The sequence below is a fragment of the Mirounga leonina genome, unplaced genomic scaffold (assembly GCF_011800145.1).
Source record: "Mirounga leonina isolate KUSES-001 unplaced genomic scaffold, KU_Mleo_1.0 Mir_173, whole genome shotgun sequence".
NCBI lineage: Eukaryota > Metazoa > Chordata > Mammalia > Carnivora > Phocidae > Mirounga > Mirounga leonina.
In genome coordinates, this window is record NW_023270447.1 from 29,447,726 (window position 1) to 29,468,671 (window position 20,946).

Genomic DNA, 20,946 nt, shown 5'->3' on the forward strand with positions numbered 1-20,946 from the left:
CAAACTTCCCCAGGCTTATCTTAATAAGATGTAAATAAAAAATTCAGATAAATGCTAAATTGAACAGAACACTGGGCAACCGACATTAAAAATACTGTGGCCCGCAAATGGGGATAAAGTGGACACTTTACTTAGGAGGCAGTGCATGTTCTGGCCCCTGTCTGCTGCTCAGCCTCATCTCCCACGACCCTCCCATGGGCTTTTGTGTTGTAATCACATTGCTTTACAATTTCTGAGAGGTTCTATGTACCTTCCCATCTCAGCACCTCTGCACTAAAACACTCCCTATCACTGCCCTCTGCCATCCCTTTGTCTAGGTAATTCCTGTTTGTCTTTCAGTTATCAATTCAAGCAACACCTTCTGAGGAAAGTCCTCCCTGACTCATGGATCTATAATGTATTTTGTTGTTGTTAGATGCCTTCAGAGAAATCCACTTTTCAAAAAAAAAATACTTTCCCCAATTTATAATTACACATGTATTGATGTGAATAACTGATTAACAACTGATTCATATCTGTCTCCTCCAGGAGACTATAAGCTCTTTGAGAGAAAAGCTTTATGGATTTCCTCTCACTATATTATCCTTGAGGTTTACCAGGTAGTAATTACTCAGGTAATTCTGCTGGGTAAATAAATAAATGATGCACAAAGCACAGTATTTAGTCAAAAATATTCATTCGTTTCCCCCAAAGAAATTTAAAGAAATCATCACCATCATGGAAATGGGCTCATTTTGAGAATTCTTCTCAGAAGAGATAATACGTAAAGCATTCATTATAGCACATCACTTTTCCTTCATTTCTTTTCTCCTTAGAAATGATTGCTGTATGTGTCTGTCTACATCGATCTATCTATGACATGCTTTCACTCGGAATTTTAACATTGGCATATTACATTTAACTGAATAAAATGAGGTCCTGGCCAAATAATGTGAAAGGTTTTCAAAAGCAATCTGACTGGTAAAAAGTGTACACCATGGGTTCTTTCTGTGCCCTGGATTTCTAACATGTGCACAAGGATAATGATGCCAACCCTATATACAGTGCTACTATTAAAAAAGAAATGAAATTATAAGAATAAAAGCATCCTTCAAAATTTAAAAAAAGGAAAATTTTTAATAATTGGAGGACAATCTTATGTCTCTTCTATCTTTACCTTCAAAATTGGCAATAACTTGGGGCACCTGGGTGGCTCAGTCGTTAAGCATCTGCCTTCGGCTCAGGTCATGATCCCAGGGTCCTGGGATCGAGCCCCACATCGGGCTCCCTGCTCAGCGGGGAGCCTGCTTCCCCCTCTCTCTCTGCTGCTCCCCCTGCTTGTGTCTATCCCTCTCTCTCTCTCAAATAAATAATAATAATAAATTTAAAAAAAAATAAATAAAATAAAATTGGCAATAACTTTATTTTTTTTAAGATTTTATCTATCTATTTGAGAGAGAGAGACCGTGCGTGCAACACTCATGAGCAGAGGGAGGGGCAGAGGCAGAGGCAGAGGAAGAAGCAGACTCCCCACTGAGCAGGGAGCCCAATGCAGGGCTTGATCCCAGGACCCTGAGATCATGACCTGAGCCAAAGGCAGATGCTTAACTGACTGAGCCACTCAGGTGCGTGCTGTGAATTGTGTAAGACTGATGAATCACAGACCTGTACCTCTGAAACAAATAATACATTATATGTTAAAAAAAAAAAAAAAAAAAGATAGTAGGAAGGGAGAAATGAAGGGGGGGTAAATCGGTGTGGGAGACGAACCATGAGAGACTATGGACTCTGAGGAACAAACTGAGGGTTCTAGAGGGGAAGGGGGTAGGGGGATGGGTTAGCCTGGTGATGGGTATTAAAGAGGGCACGTACTGAATGGAGCACTGGGTGTTATACGCAAACAATGAATCATGGAACACTACATCAAAAACTAATGATGTAATGTATGGTGATTAACATAGCATAATAAAAAAAAGAAATGTATAGATGAAAACAAAAATAAATAAATAAATGAAAATAAATGGGAAGTAACAGTCAAATGACCTGTGTGTGTGTGTGTGTGTGTGTGTATTTTTTACTAACCTCTATCCTCTCTTTTTACAGTAAGTATACACAAGGAACACGTTTCCTTGCTTATATCTTAACAAAGGAGATTTCATCACTGGGTTTTCATTGTCACATTAAATGGAACAACTGTTGTAAATGTTCTTCATAAGTAGTTTTTCTCATTCACCTTTGTTCCTTTTCTAATATCTCGCTATGGCTTATAACCATCTACAGTTAAAACCAGCTACAAAAATAAGCCCATGGAATTCACTTACACCCATGGAATCACTTTATCCTTCATGCTTATACATTTCTAATTCTCTCCACCTTTTGCTTCTATTTTAGAGACAGTAAATTACTCTTCCAAAAACTGAAAAAAAAATTCAGCTATTGAAATATTCCTAATGGAAACATGTTAAAAATACGAAGTGTGAATTTTTTAATGCCTAAGGTGATTATATATTGGGATGGGATTTCTAGCCATAATAAAATAGAGCAATTATTTAGCTATTACTTGAAGGGATGTGGGAAGATATTTTCCTAATGAGGCAGTATTCTGCCTACTTGTGATTAAGACATTTGTTGTGACCTACCTGTGTGCTCAAGACTGTGTTTAACAAATACACATCATAAAATCCATGGGTCTGTAGTTTCTGTTAGATGCAAAATATTACGTATGCCCAAGGTACCCACCCATAAAATAAAGGAGGTGTAACTTCATCCTTTCCCTTTATGCAAAATTATTCCTAGAGGGTCATTACATTTTGATAATATATAATATATCCCTCAGTTACTATTGCTATATCTATCTATGGATAATAGATTTCTAATAAGATATTGTTTTGTCAAAATCTGCAAGATGTGAGACAAAAAAATATATATAATTTTTTTAAATGATTGATCAAATTAGTGGATGAATGCTCTTTTATATAGGCCATAAAGAATGGTATAGGTATATTAGGTATAACATCCTTCATCCTTTTATTCATCCAACAAACGTTTATTGAGCATTTTCTATGTATCAGACGTTGTTTTAGGCCTTGGGAATATGTCAGTGAATAAAATAGAAAAAAGTCCTTACCCTTATGGATCTTGAATTCTAGACCAAGAGTCATCAATGGCCATAGTCTGTTTTTATAAATAATTTTTTACTGGGAAACAGTCACATTCACTTGTTTGTGTATTGTATTTAATGGTATGGCAAAGTTCAGTGGTTGTAATAGAGACCATATGGCCCTCAAAACCTAAGCTATTTACAACCTGTCCCTTTACAGAAAAATATTCCTGACCTCTGTTCTGCACTAGAGTGATTTAAGAAAAGATAACTACCCTCTCCCATAAAATATTCTAGAATATCATATCGGATTCATGAAGAATTTGTTTCTTATATTTAAGGTATCTGGTAACTTTATCTATGGATTGCCCTTTGAAACACTCCTACCTCTTCTATAAAATTCTTGAAGATATCCAGATTTTTGACCTGGAAATTTCAGTTCTACCCTAGAGGAGTTTCAACAAAAAATGAGAAGTTGTTTATATGAACAATAAATGTTTGACTTATTGTTGAATGATATTACATTCATACATTGATTACATTATTATTACTGACTACCTTATTTTGCTGACATTATTTTAAAGGAAAGTCCTAAAAGTAGAAAGAGATCATCTGTTTTCTATTGCCCAAAATAAAGACTGAAAGATCTAAGTTCTGATATAAGGTGCTATTTATACGTCCAATGAGACTACATCACAAAATCATTCTTATCCAACTGTGAAGTGAATATGTTATATTCACCATTGGGCATGTCAAATATTGAGACAATTCGGGAGAACATACTTCCATATAAACATAATAGCCATTAGTGATAATAATTGATGCTTGTTGAAAACTTATATACTGAGCACTAATCTAAGTGCTTTATATTATTCAATACATACAACCAACCCTGGATGATAAATATTAATATTTTATCCATATTTTACATAGAAAGAAAAATGCAAAGAGTTAAATAAATTGACCAGTCAGTATCGGAGCTAAAATTTGAATCCATGAAGTGTGGCTCTGAGTCCATTTATTCTATTTATTTTGAGGAAGCATCCGTTGTTTTTTTGAAACTGCCAAATTATATAAGGCAATGATCTCCAAATTTTTTTGACTAAAGAGCCCTCAGTAAAAAATATGTAACTTAATAAATGTTTACATCTTGAAAAATGGTATACACTTACTAGTTTACTAATATGTGAATTATATAATATATACAAAGTATATTATTAAACAATCTGAAAATATAAATTCAAAATATTAAAGATAACAATACTTCAATTTAATAATTCTCACTAAAATATTATTAGTTTTTTAAATGAAACATTGCTTATACTTTACAGCAATCCAAAGGTCTGGATCTAAGTTCATCTTAACACTCGGTTTTAATGGCTATCAGAGCTGATACCTCACAAAGAGGCATTAAATCTGTACTTTAGTGAGACTATGTAATAGATCACACTGAATGCTCTAACATTCATTTCTTCAAATCTTCAGTAATGCTTTCTAATTGCATTTTGCAATAATATTACTAAGAGGGATGTGTATTTAAATTTATAAACAGAATGCATTTAAATTTGTGCCATATTATTTTCCAGATATTATTTTGGTTAACTTATTTCATCATGAAGAACAAAGCTGTTTTCCAATGGTACATGACTTTTTAAAACTCTAAGTAGAAAACATTAAAAGAGACTGCTAAAAATGTATTACTGACTTTAGAGAAATGATGTGTTGTCTTGATTATGAATGACTTTAAATATGATTGAAACTGTGGATCTAAATGCATACTTCAAATAGTCCTCTTAATAATTTGAATTTTTAAATAACATTTTATCAAATCTGATTAGATCTTCATGTATTTTTAACTTCGTTGACTTACATGTAAGGGCTTACAGCTTGGCTAGCTGATAACTTACTCTAGGGGTAGGGAAAATGTCAGTTCTGTCATTGTCTCATTTGTATATTCTTTATCAGGATTAATTTTAGCACGCAATGTAGTTAACATTTGAGGTCTTGATTTTTTACTTAGTTAGGGTTACTTTATTAAAACTACATAATGTGACCTGAAAATCCACTTAACAGGCACATATATAGTATGTTGCAGTAGGCCATAAGGTAACAAAAGGGGGAGAACCTCTCTACCTTTAGGAACAAATACTCATCCCGCTGAATGGCTCGTATCTGACACGTGGCTTTATATGACATTGAAAAAGTGAGACCAGTATCATATTTTAAAGATTAAACCAGTATTTTAAAGAGTAAACCTTAATTTTTCCTTGGAAAAAAGATCAATGGGAGTTCTAATGTGTCCCCCCTGTGCCCCAGTATATTATTTTAAGGCATTCTACTTGACCACTAACATGAACCCAGTGACCATACCTGAACTCAAAAGGATAAAGCTTTGTTTTCACCAGCACAGGAAGACTAGCACATTCTTAGATGCTTTGACCACAGAGAACAGTGAAGACAGTTGTCTCTGTTAGGGGATCACTGGCATCACACACTAAATCCTACTGGTGTTTACAAGGCCTTCACCACCGGTGTCTTGACTAAGTTCAATGAACACATTAATGCCAAACAGCTAACCATATCACTACTCATTAAGGTTTTACTCTCCTACTTTTAACCATTTCCAAAACGAAGTTAGCAGATACTATATGTCTCAGCAGTTAAGTTCATGGAATTTTAGATGTCAGTCTAGCTTTTCTTTACTGGCCCTTCATTTATCGTTTGGTAGTTTTATAAAGTGCTTAAGAGCATATCCTCTAGAACCTGTCTACTAGGTATGAATCTTTGCTCTGATACTTCCTGTGTCACCTTGGGCACATTGTATAACCTCTCTATGCCTCTGTTGCCATAAATGTGAAAAAAAAATGATGATGATGATGATGATGATGATGATAAGAAGAAGAATTACCCCATAAAGTTGGCCTGAGGATGAAATGATTAAAAATAAAGAACACTTACAGTAATGTCTGACACATAGAAAAATGCTCAATAAATGTTTTTGTCATTGACTCACATCTCAATGTTACACTAGTTTGTAACTACCTGCAAAATGCTATTTTATTCCAGAACAACCATTCATCCAATTGTATACCCCAGCAGTCAGTGCTTGGTGGGAGAGCATTGCTATCTTCTAAAGTATAAACCTCAAGGTATTAGTAACATGAATGCTGTTAATATCTCAGATGTTCTATGAAGGATACTGTCCTCTGATAATATTTAGAAGCTGTTTAGGTTATTTTATTTTTATTTTTATTTTTATTCATTATGTTTTCAGATTGTTTCAGATGTTTCAGTATGTTTCAGATTACTCTTAATATTTTTCCCCTAGAATTGTAGACTGCACTCCCATGTCTCTCTGTTCTCCTCTCTCCCGAGCCAAGTGTGGATAACCTGAGCTGAGGAGTATCTCTTAGGTCTGTAGATATTCCCCAGGCTTCTCAATCCTGAGCCTCAGGAATGTGAAATAAGATGAGGCTCGTGATGTTCGGAGAGAGATGCTTCCTAGCAGCATCATGTGGCGGGGGGGGCGGGGGGGGGAGTTACTCCACTACATGATTCTGACAACAGGTCAACAAATATTGTGGCATCATAATTTCTGAGAGTTTTCACTAAATTTATACTAATGCAATTTCACATCTAAGCTTTGGAAATTTTATTTCTAGCCATTAGTTTATTAACAAAAGGTTTTTTTTAACAGATACTGGTCTAATCCATTGCCTCTCAGCACAGCTTCACGATGCACACCGAGGGGTTTCTAAGGGGAAGGAGTCCTGCCTAGCCCAGGTGTATTCTTCACTGAGCTCAAACCTTTTATATGAGCTTTCATCCACTACATACTTTAAGGACATTTTATCAGTCTTTGCACATACACACATGTCCAGGTTCCACAACAATTGCAGCATCTGAAAATTTACCCCCTCTTTCTTTGAAATCTCTTTTCAAACTGTCATATGCGGAAAGGGCGATGTCCTTGGGGCTTTCTACTAAGAAGCTAGTGTCCTCAGATTACAAAAAGGATCAGATGTGAAAATAATTTTAAAGCTATGAAGTTATGGCTGCCATACAAAACACAGGATGCCCAAGTAATCTGAATTTCAGATAAATAGCAAATTAGTTTTAAATGTGCCCCACATATTGTATGGGAGATACTTATACTAAAAAAATTTTTGTTGTATATCTGAACTCAAATTTAACTGATATCCTGTATTTTTACTCATTAATGAAGCAACCCTACAAAAAGGGCCTATAAAGGTGTGCATTATACAGAAGAAGATGTGACAGGTACTTGAAAGTACAAACTGTATTTACGAGTGGCTGAAGAGGAAGTCCTATACTAGTTATAATTTGTGATCTCTTTAAGAAACACAGAAACAGAATCCACAAATAAGATTTTATATAATCGATTACTCACCAAATATCTAGAACATCAATAACAAATATGAGTTATTGATAAATTAGTATTTCTTTTAAACTGGATTTTAAGTTTTTATTTAAAATATAGGAAACACTAATTATAGGGTACTTCATATATATATATATATATATATATACACAATTTATATTTTATATTTACATGTCTTTTACTTTGCGTTAGTTTTCTGTTGCTGTCATAACAAATTACCACAAATTTGGTGGCTTATAACAACAAATCTATTATTTCACAGTTCTGGAGGTCAGAAGTCTGGCACAGTGTGGCTCAGCTGTTTCTTCTGCTTCGAGTCTCACTAGGCTAAAATTAAGGCATTGGCCATTCTGGAGGCGTTGGGGGAGAATTTGTTTCCATGCTTAGAAGTTTGTTGACCAAATTTAGTGTCATGCGATTGATTTCCTTGCTGGCTGTTGGACAGGGGTCAGTCTCAATTTGTAGGGGTCTCCCGTATTTCCTGCCTGACCTGACGACCCCCTTTGTCTTCAGTTCTCTCTGACCTCCCCTTCTGCCTCCTCTGATGTAGCACCTCGCTGCTGAATCTCTTCTGCCTTCCTCTTTCATTTCTAAGGGCTCACATCTCACATGGGGCCCAACAGGATAATCCAGGATAACTTCTTTATCTTCAAGCCCATAACCTTATTCTATCTGCACCATCCCTTTTGGTGTATTCACAGGTTCCACATGTTAGTTGTGCCTGTTTTCTCGGAAGGGGGGACATTTTTTTTGCTCAGTACATACCCCACTTTTTCTGATACTCTTTGGGATTATCATTGTAAGTAAGGCATTTAAAGATGTGATTCCAACTGATAACAAAAGAAAATCAGAATGAAGACAAAACTTGATTCCAATGTCGCTAGTAGATATTTTTCTTTAAGAGATGATATCTTTTCATTTTAAAAGCTTCAACTGAAAACTACTGCAGTGATCTAGGGATTGAGAATGGGTCACTGTTTTGGGGGGCTGGGTTGTTTTTAATGCCCTCTTGGTAGGCTAGTAGAAATCCTCCCTTTGTCCATGGCAGAAGGGAATTAACTAGGCCAGTTAATCTAAAGGTAATAAAACTACTTGAAAGGACATAGTAGTTGTGATCATGACACATTCTTAAATGAACCAGACTCTGTTTGATATATGTAAAAAATTAAAGTTGGGTCTAAAAGTGCTGTAAGAGAAATTTTCTCATTCTTTTTGGTGAGATCTGACATCAGCATATAGATGGCTTCATCAATTATTGAGAAAAAGACTAAGAAAAGAAAAATGACTGATTGGGATGCTTCATTTTGAAGCCTGAATTTGCAGCCCTTGGGTCGAATGTACCTGTAGGTCTAAATCTTTCAGAATTAGCTCCTGCTCTCTCTCCAGCTTATCTGTTTAAATTTCTTGTTTAAAAAAATAAGGCACTTAAAAATTTTTAATGCACTCTGTCAAACATCAGCACCTGTGTGCCAGACTTTGAAGCAACTGCATCTATCAATGAAGGTTAAGAAACAGATCTCTGTACAGATAAATATTCCTTAAGATGAAGTCAGGGGAATGATTTTAAATTTAAAATACTAGTTTCTCTCAAGGGTTAAGTTTTCATGCCTTGAATGATTTTTTTCTTCACAGCTGTTCTCATTCTCTATATACTCAAGTGCCACAGTGAATTTCAGAGTTCTTAGGTTTGCCCCTAACATTCTTGTCTTGCTTATTCCTAGAAAAGTATTAAGGACTCCTAATCTACAAGCTAAAACTGTTTTTTAAAAATTGAACCAAAAACGATAACGAATGACTTTGTTCATTTGCAAGTCATTAATTAGCCCTTGTGCTTTTGTGGCACTAATATTTAGAGATAAATAATAAGGGAACCACAGCTGATAAAGTTGGCACACATAGGTAAATACTAATGAGCAAAAGTGTGAGTCATTGTAGGGCGCCTGGGTGGCTCAGTCGGTTAAGCGACTGCCTTCGGCTCAGGTCATGATCCCGGAGTCCCGGGATCGAGTCCCACTTAAGGCTCCCCGCTCAGCGAGGAGTCTGCTTCTCCCTCTGACCCCCCTCCCTCTCCTGCTCTCTGTCTCTCATTCTCTCTCTCTCAAATAAATAAATAAAATCTTTAAAAAAAAAAGTGTGAGTCATTGTAAAGGCACCATTTCCTTAATTAAGGTTCCTATTAATGAGTTGTCTTGTATTTGAAAGAATCGCTCAAGTATTCAAGTCAGTTATCATCGAGGTAGCCTTGTCAGTAAACATAATGCTAGTAGTACCCTTCCAATTATTTAGCCTAAAATGCACATATTTCTCTAGCCTCAACATCATGACTTCTGGGATAATTGCAAACATTTATCATCAGAAATACTTTTTAATTCTATATAATCTTGTTTTGAGCTTTTGGTTTTATCTTATCTCAGACTATTTGTACTTAGTTCATAAAATATCCCCTCCAGAAAATACTTTTCCATACCATATAAAATGCAGAGTTTCAACTTAATTCCCACCGCTAAGTAAATAAAGTCACGTGACTTTGGGTGATACTGATTATTTATAGTTTTTCACTCTATTTAAAAAAGGGTTTAAAGTAGCTCGTATATTTATAGATAAAGAGAGAATACAGGCAGTGTAAAAGCTGCAAATAAAAGTTTTTCTAGTTACCCCAAATTTGCTGAATATTATGATATTGCATTTGGCTCTGAGTTTTGTTAAAGAACTATTCTGACACTTGTTAAAATGGTAAGAAAGACTTTTTTCAGGACTACTGTGATAGGTGTCAAAACTATTGCAATAGGGGAGAGAGATTCAGCTCAGCTCTGACTACAACAAAACCAGCTGGGAATTTATAGCCAAGGATCAGTTTGTGTGGTGTGGGGAGGGGAGTGCATGGAAAATTACTAAGAGCGGATGGCAAGGGTGGGGAGAATTCTTGGTAAATTTACTTTAACAGGACTCTTGCTGAAAGGCAGGCCAGTGTGATCAGATATTAAGGGTGGCAGATGAGGAATTTAATTTGATATTGAAAGTGACCAGATAATCAAGAGTGGTAGGATTCTCTCTAAGCTGACTTAGCAGGATTCTTGCTAAAACTGAATTCTTCAAAGATGGACACTGAAGCCCAAGGTTGAGGCTGACTATAGTTTGGTCAAGGAGAATTTTTTTTTTTGCAGTGTTCCAATGACTCAGCCAAGGGGAGAACATGTTTGCATGCAGAATTTGCATTGTCCAAAACAGTAAAGAATACCATCATCGTCTGTATTTCCATAGAATTGAACTGAGGTCTGATTTTGTCATTTGGGCTTCAGTTTTTAATAAACAGTGGGAGGCAGTATGTAGGTAAGGTGGCATTTAAACAGAGGTGGTGAGGGAATTTGCCTTGGGAAGAGCTGAGAGTCCAACAAGTACAGCCCCCTAAGGCATGCTGGTGGGCTGGAAAAAGGACAGAGAATCCAACGTGAACATAGTAGACATGATCAAAGGAGAGGGAAGTAGGACTGGAGAGAAGAGGTATAGTGAGAACCAAAGCATTTCAAACCCAGAGGCCATTGTGAGATCTTTAGGTTTAACTCTGAGTGCTATGGGAAGCCATCGGAGGGTTCTGAATAGGGACATGGTCTGACTTAAATTTTATTTTTTTTTATTTTTTTTTATTCTGACTTAAATTTTAAAGGGATCCATCTGACTGCTGTAATGAGAACAGATTGTAGGAGGGCAAGGATGGAAGCAGAGAGACCAATTAGGGGCTTTGGCGATAGCCCAGGTGAGGCACAACGTGGTCTCTCCCAGGATAGGTGCTGTGAAGACAGTAAGTGGTAGTCCTCTTCTGAGTATGTTTTAAAGGTGGAGGTGAAGGGCTTGCTGATGAATAAGGCTGATCTGCTAGAAGGATGAGATAGCTTTTTTTTTTTTTTTTTTTTTTTTGAGGTGAGGAAGGTTGAAGCAAAAATAGGTTTCTTTGGGGAGAAGAACAGTAGCTTGATTTTTGACATGTTCAACTCCTGATGCCTATTAGACATAGTGAAACAATCAGGGTGTAAGGATAATATTTTGAGCCATTGGGTCTGATCACCTAAGAAGTGAGTGTGCAGAGATAGGTCTGCACTGATATACTGAGTAATCACTTACTTTCTCTGGGTTGCTCTCCTTTGGCTTTACTGGTCATTCGAGGCTGGCTTAGAAATCACATGTGAGGGTGTCATTACCTGTGTTCTTTTACCCTTCTTTTAAACAATCACTGGGCACGTACTGAATGGTGTTTGACTTGCCTATTGACTGATCATCTCTTCCATTATACTGCAAGTCCCTTAAGGAAAAGCCTAAAGTATATAAGTGTTCTTGAGTGAAAGAATACATTAAAATCCTTTGCATTTAAGATAAAATCCAAGTAATATTCCCATCCCTGTCTACTTCACTCACCTCTTCTCATACTTCCCTTCCATTTGTTGACTCCACCCCAGCTACCTTTGCTAATTCCTTCAAGATCTGCAATGTCCTCAACTCTCTCAAGCCTCATGGATTCTTTGATCTGCTAATGCATTATAATTTATTGGGTCTTGGTCTAAATACGAAATCCTAAGAGAAGTACCTCCTGAACCTTTATCCTAATCTGTCTATCTTAATGATCCAAATTTGTGACTTGATAGCATTTATCAGTTTGTAGATTTCTAAGTACTTATGTCATTATTTATTACATATTTTCTTAATAAGTTTATGAGAACAGAAGACAATGCCTGTTGTGTTCATTAATCTGTACCCACTCCTCACCACCATGCCAGAGACTTGGACCCTTTATAAAATGTTTAGAATACATATAAGAAGCTTAATATATTTGTATTAGTACCAATGAATGTGGATAATAAAATCAGTGTATTTGTGATTTTTTTATTACATAAAACCATAACACCTTTTGGTAAAAATATTTTAATCTGTTTCTCTTATAATGGGGAAAGTATGAGGTGATGGAGTAAGAATTAGTCTCCTGCTTCTCCAGCAGCACCTGGTTTTTACAAGTATGTAAACATTTCCCTATTGTACAGAAAAATGTACTTTCCAGAACTGTATCATCCATAGGGAATGTTCCGTGGCTGCTCTTCCCTATTTTAGCTGATGATGTGGAACAGCATTCCAAACATATTTGGACTTCTGAGAAGACACAGCAGTATGAGCAACTATTTTTCAAACCAGTTTTATTGAAAAGAGTTTAGGAAATTTTAATATTACAATCAGTCACGTGGAAAAATTATGCATCTAGAGAACAATTTTTTTTGGTTAAAGTTATCTCGTAATTCTTTGTTGGGATAAAAAATTCAATATAAATACCTCATTAAAATTATTTGCAAATATTCAAACCAATAATAGTTTGACATATTTATACTAACCAACTTTTAATACTTTTTATTATTTAAAAAATATATACTCATATTTATAAAATTAAGTACAATTGCTGTTTCCAAATTCATTTAAAGAAGCTATAGCTATAAAAACCTAGAAGATATTATGTATCCCTCTTTCATAAGTAAAGACTCCTTACAAAATTAACTATTATTAAATTATCATTTCAGTTATTTGAACCTAAGATGGGGGGGACTATCAATTCATTCACTTTTAATATGCTTTCTCTCCCCCATTGCAATTGCTGAAGTCTTTCCTGTGTATGGAAGAATTACTGTAGTTAGAATTAATTAATCATATAATTAGAAGTGATGGACACAGCGGGAAGAAGGGAATAGACCCTTATTCCTTTAAGATTTTCTCTCAAGGACCTCTCCATGGAGAAGTGACAAAATGAAATTATCTGACCCGTTCTTTCATACTGCTTTTTGTAATAGCAATTAATAAATTTTGAGAAGCTATATGAAACTCCTTAGACTACAGAAGGAAAAAACCAACTTTTTTTGTAACTATAAGCTTTTGAAATACTAGTGTAAGAATTAGGTAAAAATTAAATTATTACACTTTGCTATTATAACAAAATGGCTTTGGAAAAAATCTGTTTGGATTAATAAAATAAATTCAATAAAGGCTCAATCTACAAATTATTTTTAAAATACTTAATATTTTTAATTGTTAGTATTCTCATATTAAAGTAGATATACATTCAAAATATACCCTTGATTTAATCTTCTGGCACTACAAATATGACTTTAAGTTTTCCAAAAATATAGGAAAAGGGGAAGCTTTTCATAATGCAGTCACTTTAAAAGGAGTGAAAACTGTATTACTCTACTTAGCCCATAATGGCAAATATAAATAATAGAATGATAAATGTTTACTAATAAAAAGTATATACCTTCAAACAAACATTTATTTCATTAATATTTTGAAAGTTTCCAAGGTTAAATATAGGGAAAGGAAATCTGAGCATAAATATTAGGAGACAGAAAGTACATTCATAACATTTTCTAGCAATAGAAATTGAAAGTGTTTTGTTGGGTTTTCTAATTCCTCTGAATATCTTTTTTCCAGTTTAATTTTTTAAAGGTTGACAGAATTATCACTAACACTTCTCCTCAAAACAGCATATAATTTAATGAACAAAAATTTGATTTCTCAAATGTTCACAAAGTTTTTCAAACCAAAATTTAACTAAGTATGTGTATGAATCCTATAATTGGCAGCAGATGATACTCATCAATCTGTAGACGTGATCATACATCTGAAGAAGTTTCTTGAACAGGGTGTTTAATACGATCTGGCAAATTGTACTACCATTTGTACTAACAATTTTCAGTGCTATCATAAAGATCAGCCACAGATTTGCCTCCTTAAATCTACCAGAGGGTTTGTACTTGGTAATATGCATAAAAATCCCACCATTTTCTAGTTACTATCTTATTTGAAATCTTTAGTATTTATTTACTTCCTTCATATGTATCTAATTGACTATGAAAATTATCTCTGCTTTGAAATTCATTTATTTTCTCAGGTTAATCTCTTGGCTTTTGGATTTATCATATACAAAGTTTTTCGTCACACTGCAGGGTTGAAACCAGAAGTTAGTTGCTATGAGAACATAAGGTAAATGTCTCTTTAACTCTATTTCTTTAGTAGTTAAAAGCTTTAGTAACTTAAGGCACAAATAATTCTTGAAAGGACTATTTTTAAAATTATTTTTTGTACTTTCTTCTGCCATATTTAAGATACTTACTGTTAAATAGCATTTAATATGTTTAATAAGATTATAATCACCACATATTAAATGGTAAGTAAAACAATCTTTTCCAACATAATCCCCTTTGAAAGAAAAGATGATGGTTGTGATTTAGGCCAAAAATAGACCTTAGTGATTTTCTTTGGAAAACATTCCTCGGAGCTTCGTAACTGTGTTTCTTTCTTGTGACTCCTACTTTGCATGCTGCCATGATTTTTCTTTCAACCCTCTCTTTAAAACTGATTTATTGAGACCTTGAAAATGGTTTGTTCAGGAAAAACTGAAGTGTGCTATAGGGAACATTAGAAACGACTAACGTTTGTGTTGCTTGGAAACACTCCTGTAGTTTCAATACCTTGCACAAGATTTATAGTTCGGATTTAGCAAATGTTTGATCGATTACTTTCTTTTACCCCTCACCATTCATAGCTTCATGTAGTGTGCTGGTTTTAATAAAGTTGAAAATGACTCATTTTCTGAGGTATACTGCTAAAACATCTTCTGCAGTATGGAATGATTGGACAAAGAATGAATGAGAAAATAATCATTAGTTGCCTCATTTTCAAAGCAATGTCCTCAGTGAGCAGGACCGAATATTGCTTGACCAAAGTCATAGGCAATAAATTGAAAATACGTAAGAGTGGTTTTTTTTTTTAATTTTTAAGAAATCAGTATTGTGACATGAATTTATTTTGAGATAACTGTATTGCAACAGTGAAAAAAAAATCTAGTTTTATCTCTTGTCCTTTCTTGACTATACCTGAAAGGAAAGCAGAAGCTTCCTTTGATGTCATGCACACCTACTGACCCAAGTCCACGCAGTATATAGTTTACAAGGTTTCTTAGGGAAAATACCGCCTAACAGATATATATGTCTTACCTTCAGAAATTATTGCAACATTTGATTTGAAATAAAAGCACATACACTACAGTACACTAGATAAAAATATTTTAAGATTAAGGAAACTCCTTGAAAAATACCATATTTTAATAATGTTGCCTTCATTTTGGAAGCACATCGCTGCCCCAGAGCAGTAACATACCCAGAAGGCTATCCTGTGAAGCTAGAATAATTTGTCAGTTTCAAAATCCCTTGTGGTCTTTGTAGATTTCTTCATTGTACCACAAACTCTTCTCCCACATAATTGGAGGAGTTTAGGGGTGTGTTGAGGATATGTAGTTTTCTTAACTGAAACATTTCAAATATGTTCTAGGTCTTGTGCCAGGGGAGCCCTTGCTCTCCTATTCCTCCTTGGCACCACCTGGATCTTTGGGGTCCTCCATGTTGTGCATGCATCAGTGGTAACAGCTTACCTCTTCACCGTCAGCAATGCCTTCCAGGGGATGTTCATTTTCTTATTCCTGTGTGTCTTATCTAGAAAAGTAAGCAATTTTATTTCATTTTTGCCCATTTGTTTGTTTTTTAATTTTGGCCAACCCTACAGCATATTCATGTAGCCTCAGTTACCAAATTGATAAAAATTCTTATTCTCATAGATTTATGTTGAGTCTTTATAGCCTCAATACAGTATACTTTAGTATCAAAGTAATCAGAACACCTAGCTGTTCATATGGAAATAGACTTTCAAGCAAACTTGTTCTTAGGAATGTAAGCATAGCTTCTATTAATTTGAGCATATGCTGACAGATGATGAGAAAACAATACTTTTGAAAACCAAATATAACAATTTAATGCGATTTGAAAATAATTCGATGTGATTGTTGCAATTACGTTTACCATTTCTTTTTTTTTTCTTTTTCTTTTTTTAGATCCAAGAAGAATATTATAGATTGTTCAAAAATGTTCCTTGTTGTTTTGGATGTTTAAGATAAAAATAGAGAACTATGGATAACAGTTGCTACACATAAAAAAGCCAAGCTATGAATAGCCAATGTATAAAAATGACTTGAACCAATTATCCAATTATTAATTGCTAGATAATCAACTATTTTAAATCAGTTTTTCTGTTTACAGTGTAGAAACTGTAGATAAGATACCATAATTATGTACCATATAACTGTAGTTTGCTTTCCTACACGACATAGTTATGTCAAAATAGTATTGCAGATATGTGAAAAGTAATTGGTTTCTCAGGAGTGATATCACTGCGCCCAAGGAAAGGTTTTCCTTATAACACAAGAAATATATGAATGTCCTGAAGGAAACGACTGGATTGCTATTTTTGTGACATGTTGCCTTTGAAACTAGTCCCCTATCACCTTGGTAATGAGCTCTGTTACAGAAAGTGGAATATGAGAGAATGAAGGGGCAGAATGTAAAGCAGGAAAAAGGAAATGGCTATTATAACAATGAGTTATATTTTGAGTAAACTTGGTTTTTTTGTAAACTAAATGAGAAATTGTAGATAAAATATGAATGAACATATTTTGCCATTGTGTGAATTGTTCTGAACTTAAACTTCTACTAAAACAACTTAGACTTATGTTTGTTATATCCATTTTCTTCCCTAATATTCTAAAAAAGACAAAAAACTTCACAAATAAAATGACAAACAATTATATTCTGTTTTTTAGGTTAACATCATAATGAGGTATATGCTGTTTCTATACTTATTTCATAGATTATAACTTCAAATGCTTAATTAGCAATACATAAATGTGCCAAATTATAATATTGTTCATGGCTGTAAATGTAAAAATAGTGTATATATAAAGCTCAGGTATTCTATTCTATTACCTTTCAGTTAGTGAAAAATATTGTTATCTCATTAGGCTAGTATATTTGAGTTCTTTATTTCTTTTAAATTTAGAAATGCTATAGTTCACATCACAATAGTCCCTTTTACTATTTTTAAAAGGGCATTGTAAATATGAAAGTATTCAGAAAGTGAATTGCTATTTTTTTCTGTTCAGAAAAGTACACATTTAAAAATGTTATTTATAACAAAGAAGTCACTGAGAACTGTAGAAACGTTCACAGTGGATCTATTTTCTGACAGTTTTCTACTATCTATTAAAACATATCTGCTTAAATGTATGGCTTCTGTCTATCCTCAAATCTTCTCATTAAAAGGTAGAAGCAGTGATTTTATTTCAAAAATATGTAATGGTCTGCACCTACCTGTAGGAGTATGCCAATACACTAAATGCTGTGATTTTAATTTCTCCAGCTATTAAAATGAAGTCTGTCAAAATTTGCTCTAACAAATAAAATGTTATCTAAATGAATGCAGCTATTGCTTTGCCGAGTCGTTTTCTCAAGAAAGATGAGCTACCTGCCAATATGCCTATACATTTTTAGAGAATCCATGATAAATTTTTATTATATCTTCTGATCTCTTATATGCTAAGCCTATGGCCCATTATTATCATTGTCATTATAGAACAGGGTCATAAGAATGTGATATTGAAAACAAATCTGCTCAATCGATATATACAAATGATGTATGGTATGCAGAATAATAGCCCTCCCAACACTTCCACGCCCTGATCTTCAGCATCTGTGACTGCTACCGTTAGGTTAGGTTACATGGAGAGGAGAATTAAGGTTGCTAATCAGCTGACCTTGACATGGGGAGATTATCATGGATTATCTGGGCAGGTCCAATGTCACCACAAGGGGCCTTATAGATGAAGGAGGGAGGGAGGGAGAAAAGGGAACATGTCAGGGTGATACAGCCTGAGACATCTGGACCAGCCATTGCTGGCTTTGAAGACAGAAGCAGTCCACAAGCCAAGGAATGCCGGCAGCTTCTAGAAGCTGAGAAAGGCAAGGAAACGGATTCTTCCCTAGAGCCTCTAGAAGGAAGTCAGCCATGCTGATACCTTTATTTTAGCCTGGGAAGACCCATTTTGGACTTCTTAACTTCCAGAACTGTGAGATAATAAATGTATATTATCTTCAGCCACCAAGTTTGTTGATCATTTTTCATAGGTTTATTGATAATTTTTTTCTAATTATAGCTACCATAGGGAATATTATGGAATTACGTAACAGCATCTTTAGAGACAAGGAACTATTCATACATTAGGACAGACCTTAACTTTGGATCTTCTTTTTATCAACCGTCCCATAGATATCATTGGATAAAGCTTGTATTCTTTAGCATGCTGTTCGCAACCTCCTTGGGAGCTGCCTGGGTATATTCTGAAACCAGGCCCCATATGTGGAGGACAGGGAGAGACCGAAGAAAGAGGCAGGCCACTCCAGATTGGGAGGTGTCAGTTTCAATAAGCAAGAAGACTTGTCTTAGGAGATTTGTCTTAGATGGCCACAAATGAGTAGATCTCCACAGCCACCCACCAAATCTTAAAAGTTTATATAGAGGCCCTACCTGGATTCAATCACATGTACCATCCAGATAGTCTCAACACCACATTCCTATCTCAAGGCTGCAATGTTGAGGCAGCTTCTGGGAGCAGTGAAGACAAGCAGAACGCACATTCCAAGGACTGTGAAGGGGTAAGGAGCCTCCAGTTGCCCACGTCTAGCTTGCAGGTCAATCAGATGCCAAGTCTTCTTGATGACCTCCTCCAACAATGAGATTTCAGACCTTCTCATATCAGCTTACCGCCCCAGTTTTCACCTTTTCCCTATAAAAATGTCTTCCGTCACACCAAACTGTTTCTCTTTCCCAAAACTTACCATGGTTTACCAAATTTCCAATTCCTGGAATTTCCTCCTTGTTACCATCATTACCCTGACAAACATTTAGTTATCCCTAATGTGTCTTTCTCTATGAAGCCCTCCTAGACTCACACAAGGAATTAATCACTTCCATGTTTGTGTCACCACTTTATCTAGCACTTAACCTATTTTAACATTCATCACAATGAATTGCAATTATTTAGGCCATGCTCAGGACATCCATTATACCTAGTTTTGTTCTTCATTAATGGCAGGTACCTTTTCTCTTTTTTGCTTCCTAAATCAATGTTACAGCCTTCTGCTGCCTTATGATAACACGACTGATAGGAGGGTCTGGACCCTCTGAACAGTCTGGCTTTTGCTTTAGGTATTCCACACTGGAAACCCATTCAGTGAACTGGCTTTCTCAGGTAAAGCTCTCTGTGCTTGTCTCTAACTGTTAAGGAGTTCAATGGAAGAGATGACCCAGCAACCTCAATTTGGTGAAGTACAGCAGACAGAGGAATTAGGCTTCCGAGGTAGCCTATGACTACAACTCAGTTTTTCCAGGAAAGACCTTGGGATTTGTAAGAAGCTTACAAAACCACAAATAAGTAGTGATTTATTTCCCATTTGGCTGTTATTCCTCATGTACCACTCACTTCCCTGTTTGATAGTGAGACAAATATTAGGATTTTAGACTCAATCTCCTCAATCCATAAAACAAATCACAAATTCTGTTATATTAATTTACAAACTCGTCTTTTCTTGATAAATAAATGGGGCTGAAAGGAAATTATAGGATCTCAAGAGATCCAATCAAAGAATTCAATACTTTGAATTCTATTAATGATTTGAACATTGAGCAAATAACTCCACATCTACATGCTAGGCATAACCAACAACGATATTTACTAATTTGATAACATCATTTCTTCAGTCCCTTTCAATTCAATGCCACTCCCCTAAAATTAGACAATAACTCTGCATTTCTTAATTTTCTATATATTCAATTTAACTTATCATACCTATCTTTGATGCCTTACATAGTAGGAGTCCTTTCTATATATCAACATTATTCTCTAATTTCTCCAACATGAAATCTTTGAAGAAAACACAAATTATGGATCCAGAAAGAGTACTCATTGTCCAGGTGTTTCCTTTACTTGGAATGTCTTCTCCCATGCAAATTCTACCCATGATTCAAAAACCTCCCTCTATGAAGCCTCTCTGATCAATCTGGTCATTATTTCCCCAATCTACTACAGCTATAGCACAGAGAGAGTATACAAGATAACATAGCACTCAGTAGGAGTCATTGTGAAATTGTCATGAACTTAAAACTTCTAGGTTTTAGATTACAGATATGAGAGAAATAACTTAGAGAAGGCATTTAAGGGCGGGGGGTGGGGAGATTACTTCCTGAAAGTTGATACAGATTACATTGATCCATTATTACATTACATGATCTCATTTAATTCTCACAGTAACATATGCTATTCTATCCTCATTTTTCAATGTGAAAAGTACTCAATGTCACATAGCTAGAATATTGCAAAGTCAGTCTTGAAAGAGATAACAGCCATGCCCCCCATGGGAACTCAGGAACTGGCTCACACTCTCAGGAAGTTCCACCATTCTGTGGCCATAAACTCATATAGTAGGAGGGCAGTATCCTGTTTATAATTATGTTCTCTTGGGGAGGACATGTTTTTTTAACATGGGATGTTGAC

General features: G+C 35.1%; 1 protein-coding gene across 1 annotated transcript in view; it reads left to right on the forward strand.

Annotated features, from left to right (window-relative positions):
- The window catches only part of ADGRL4 (adhesion G protein-coupled receptor L4), a 107,087-nt gene extending 89,271 nt beyond the window's left edge, over positions 1 to 17,816 (forward strand). The window contains exons 14-16 of the mRNA XM_035018179.1: positions 14,401 to 14,492; positions 15,840 to 16,008; positions 16,396 to 17,816. Of these exons, the coding sequence (XP_034874070.1) occupies positions 14,401 to 14,492; positions 15,840 to 16,008; positions 16,396 to 16,458 (324 nt within the window). The 3' untranslated portion in view covers positions 16,459 to 17,816. The remainder of the gene's footprint in view (positions 1 to 14,400; positions 14,493 to 15,839; positions 16,009 to 16,395) is intronic.
- The last annotated feature ends 3,130 nt before the right edge of the window (positions 17,817 to 20,946 follow it).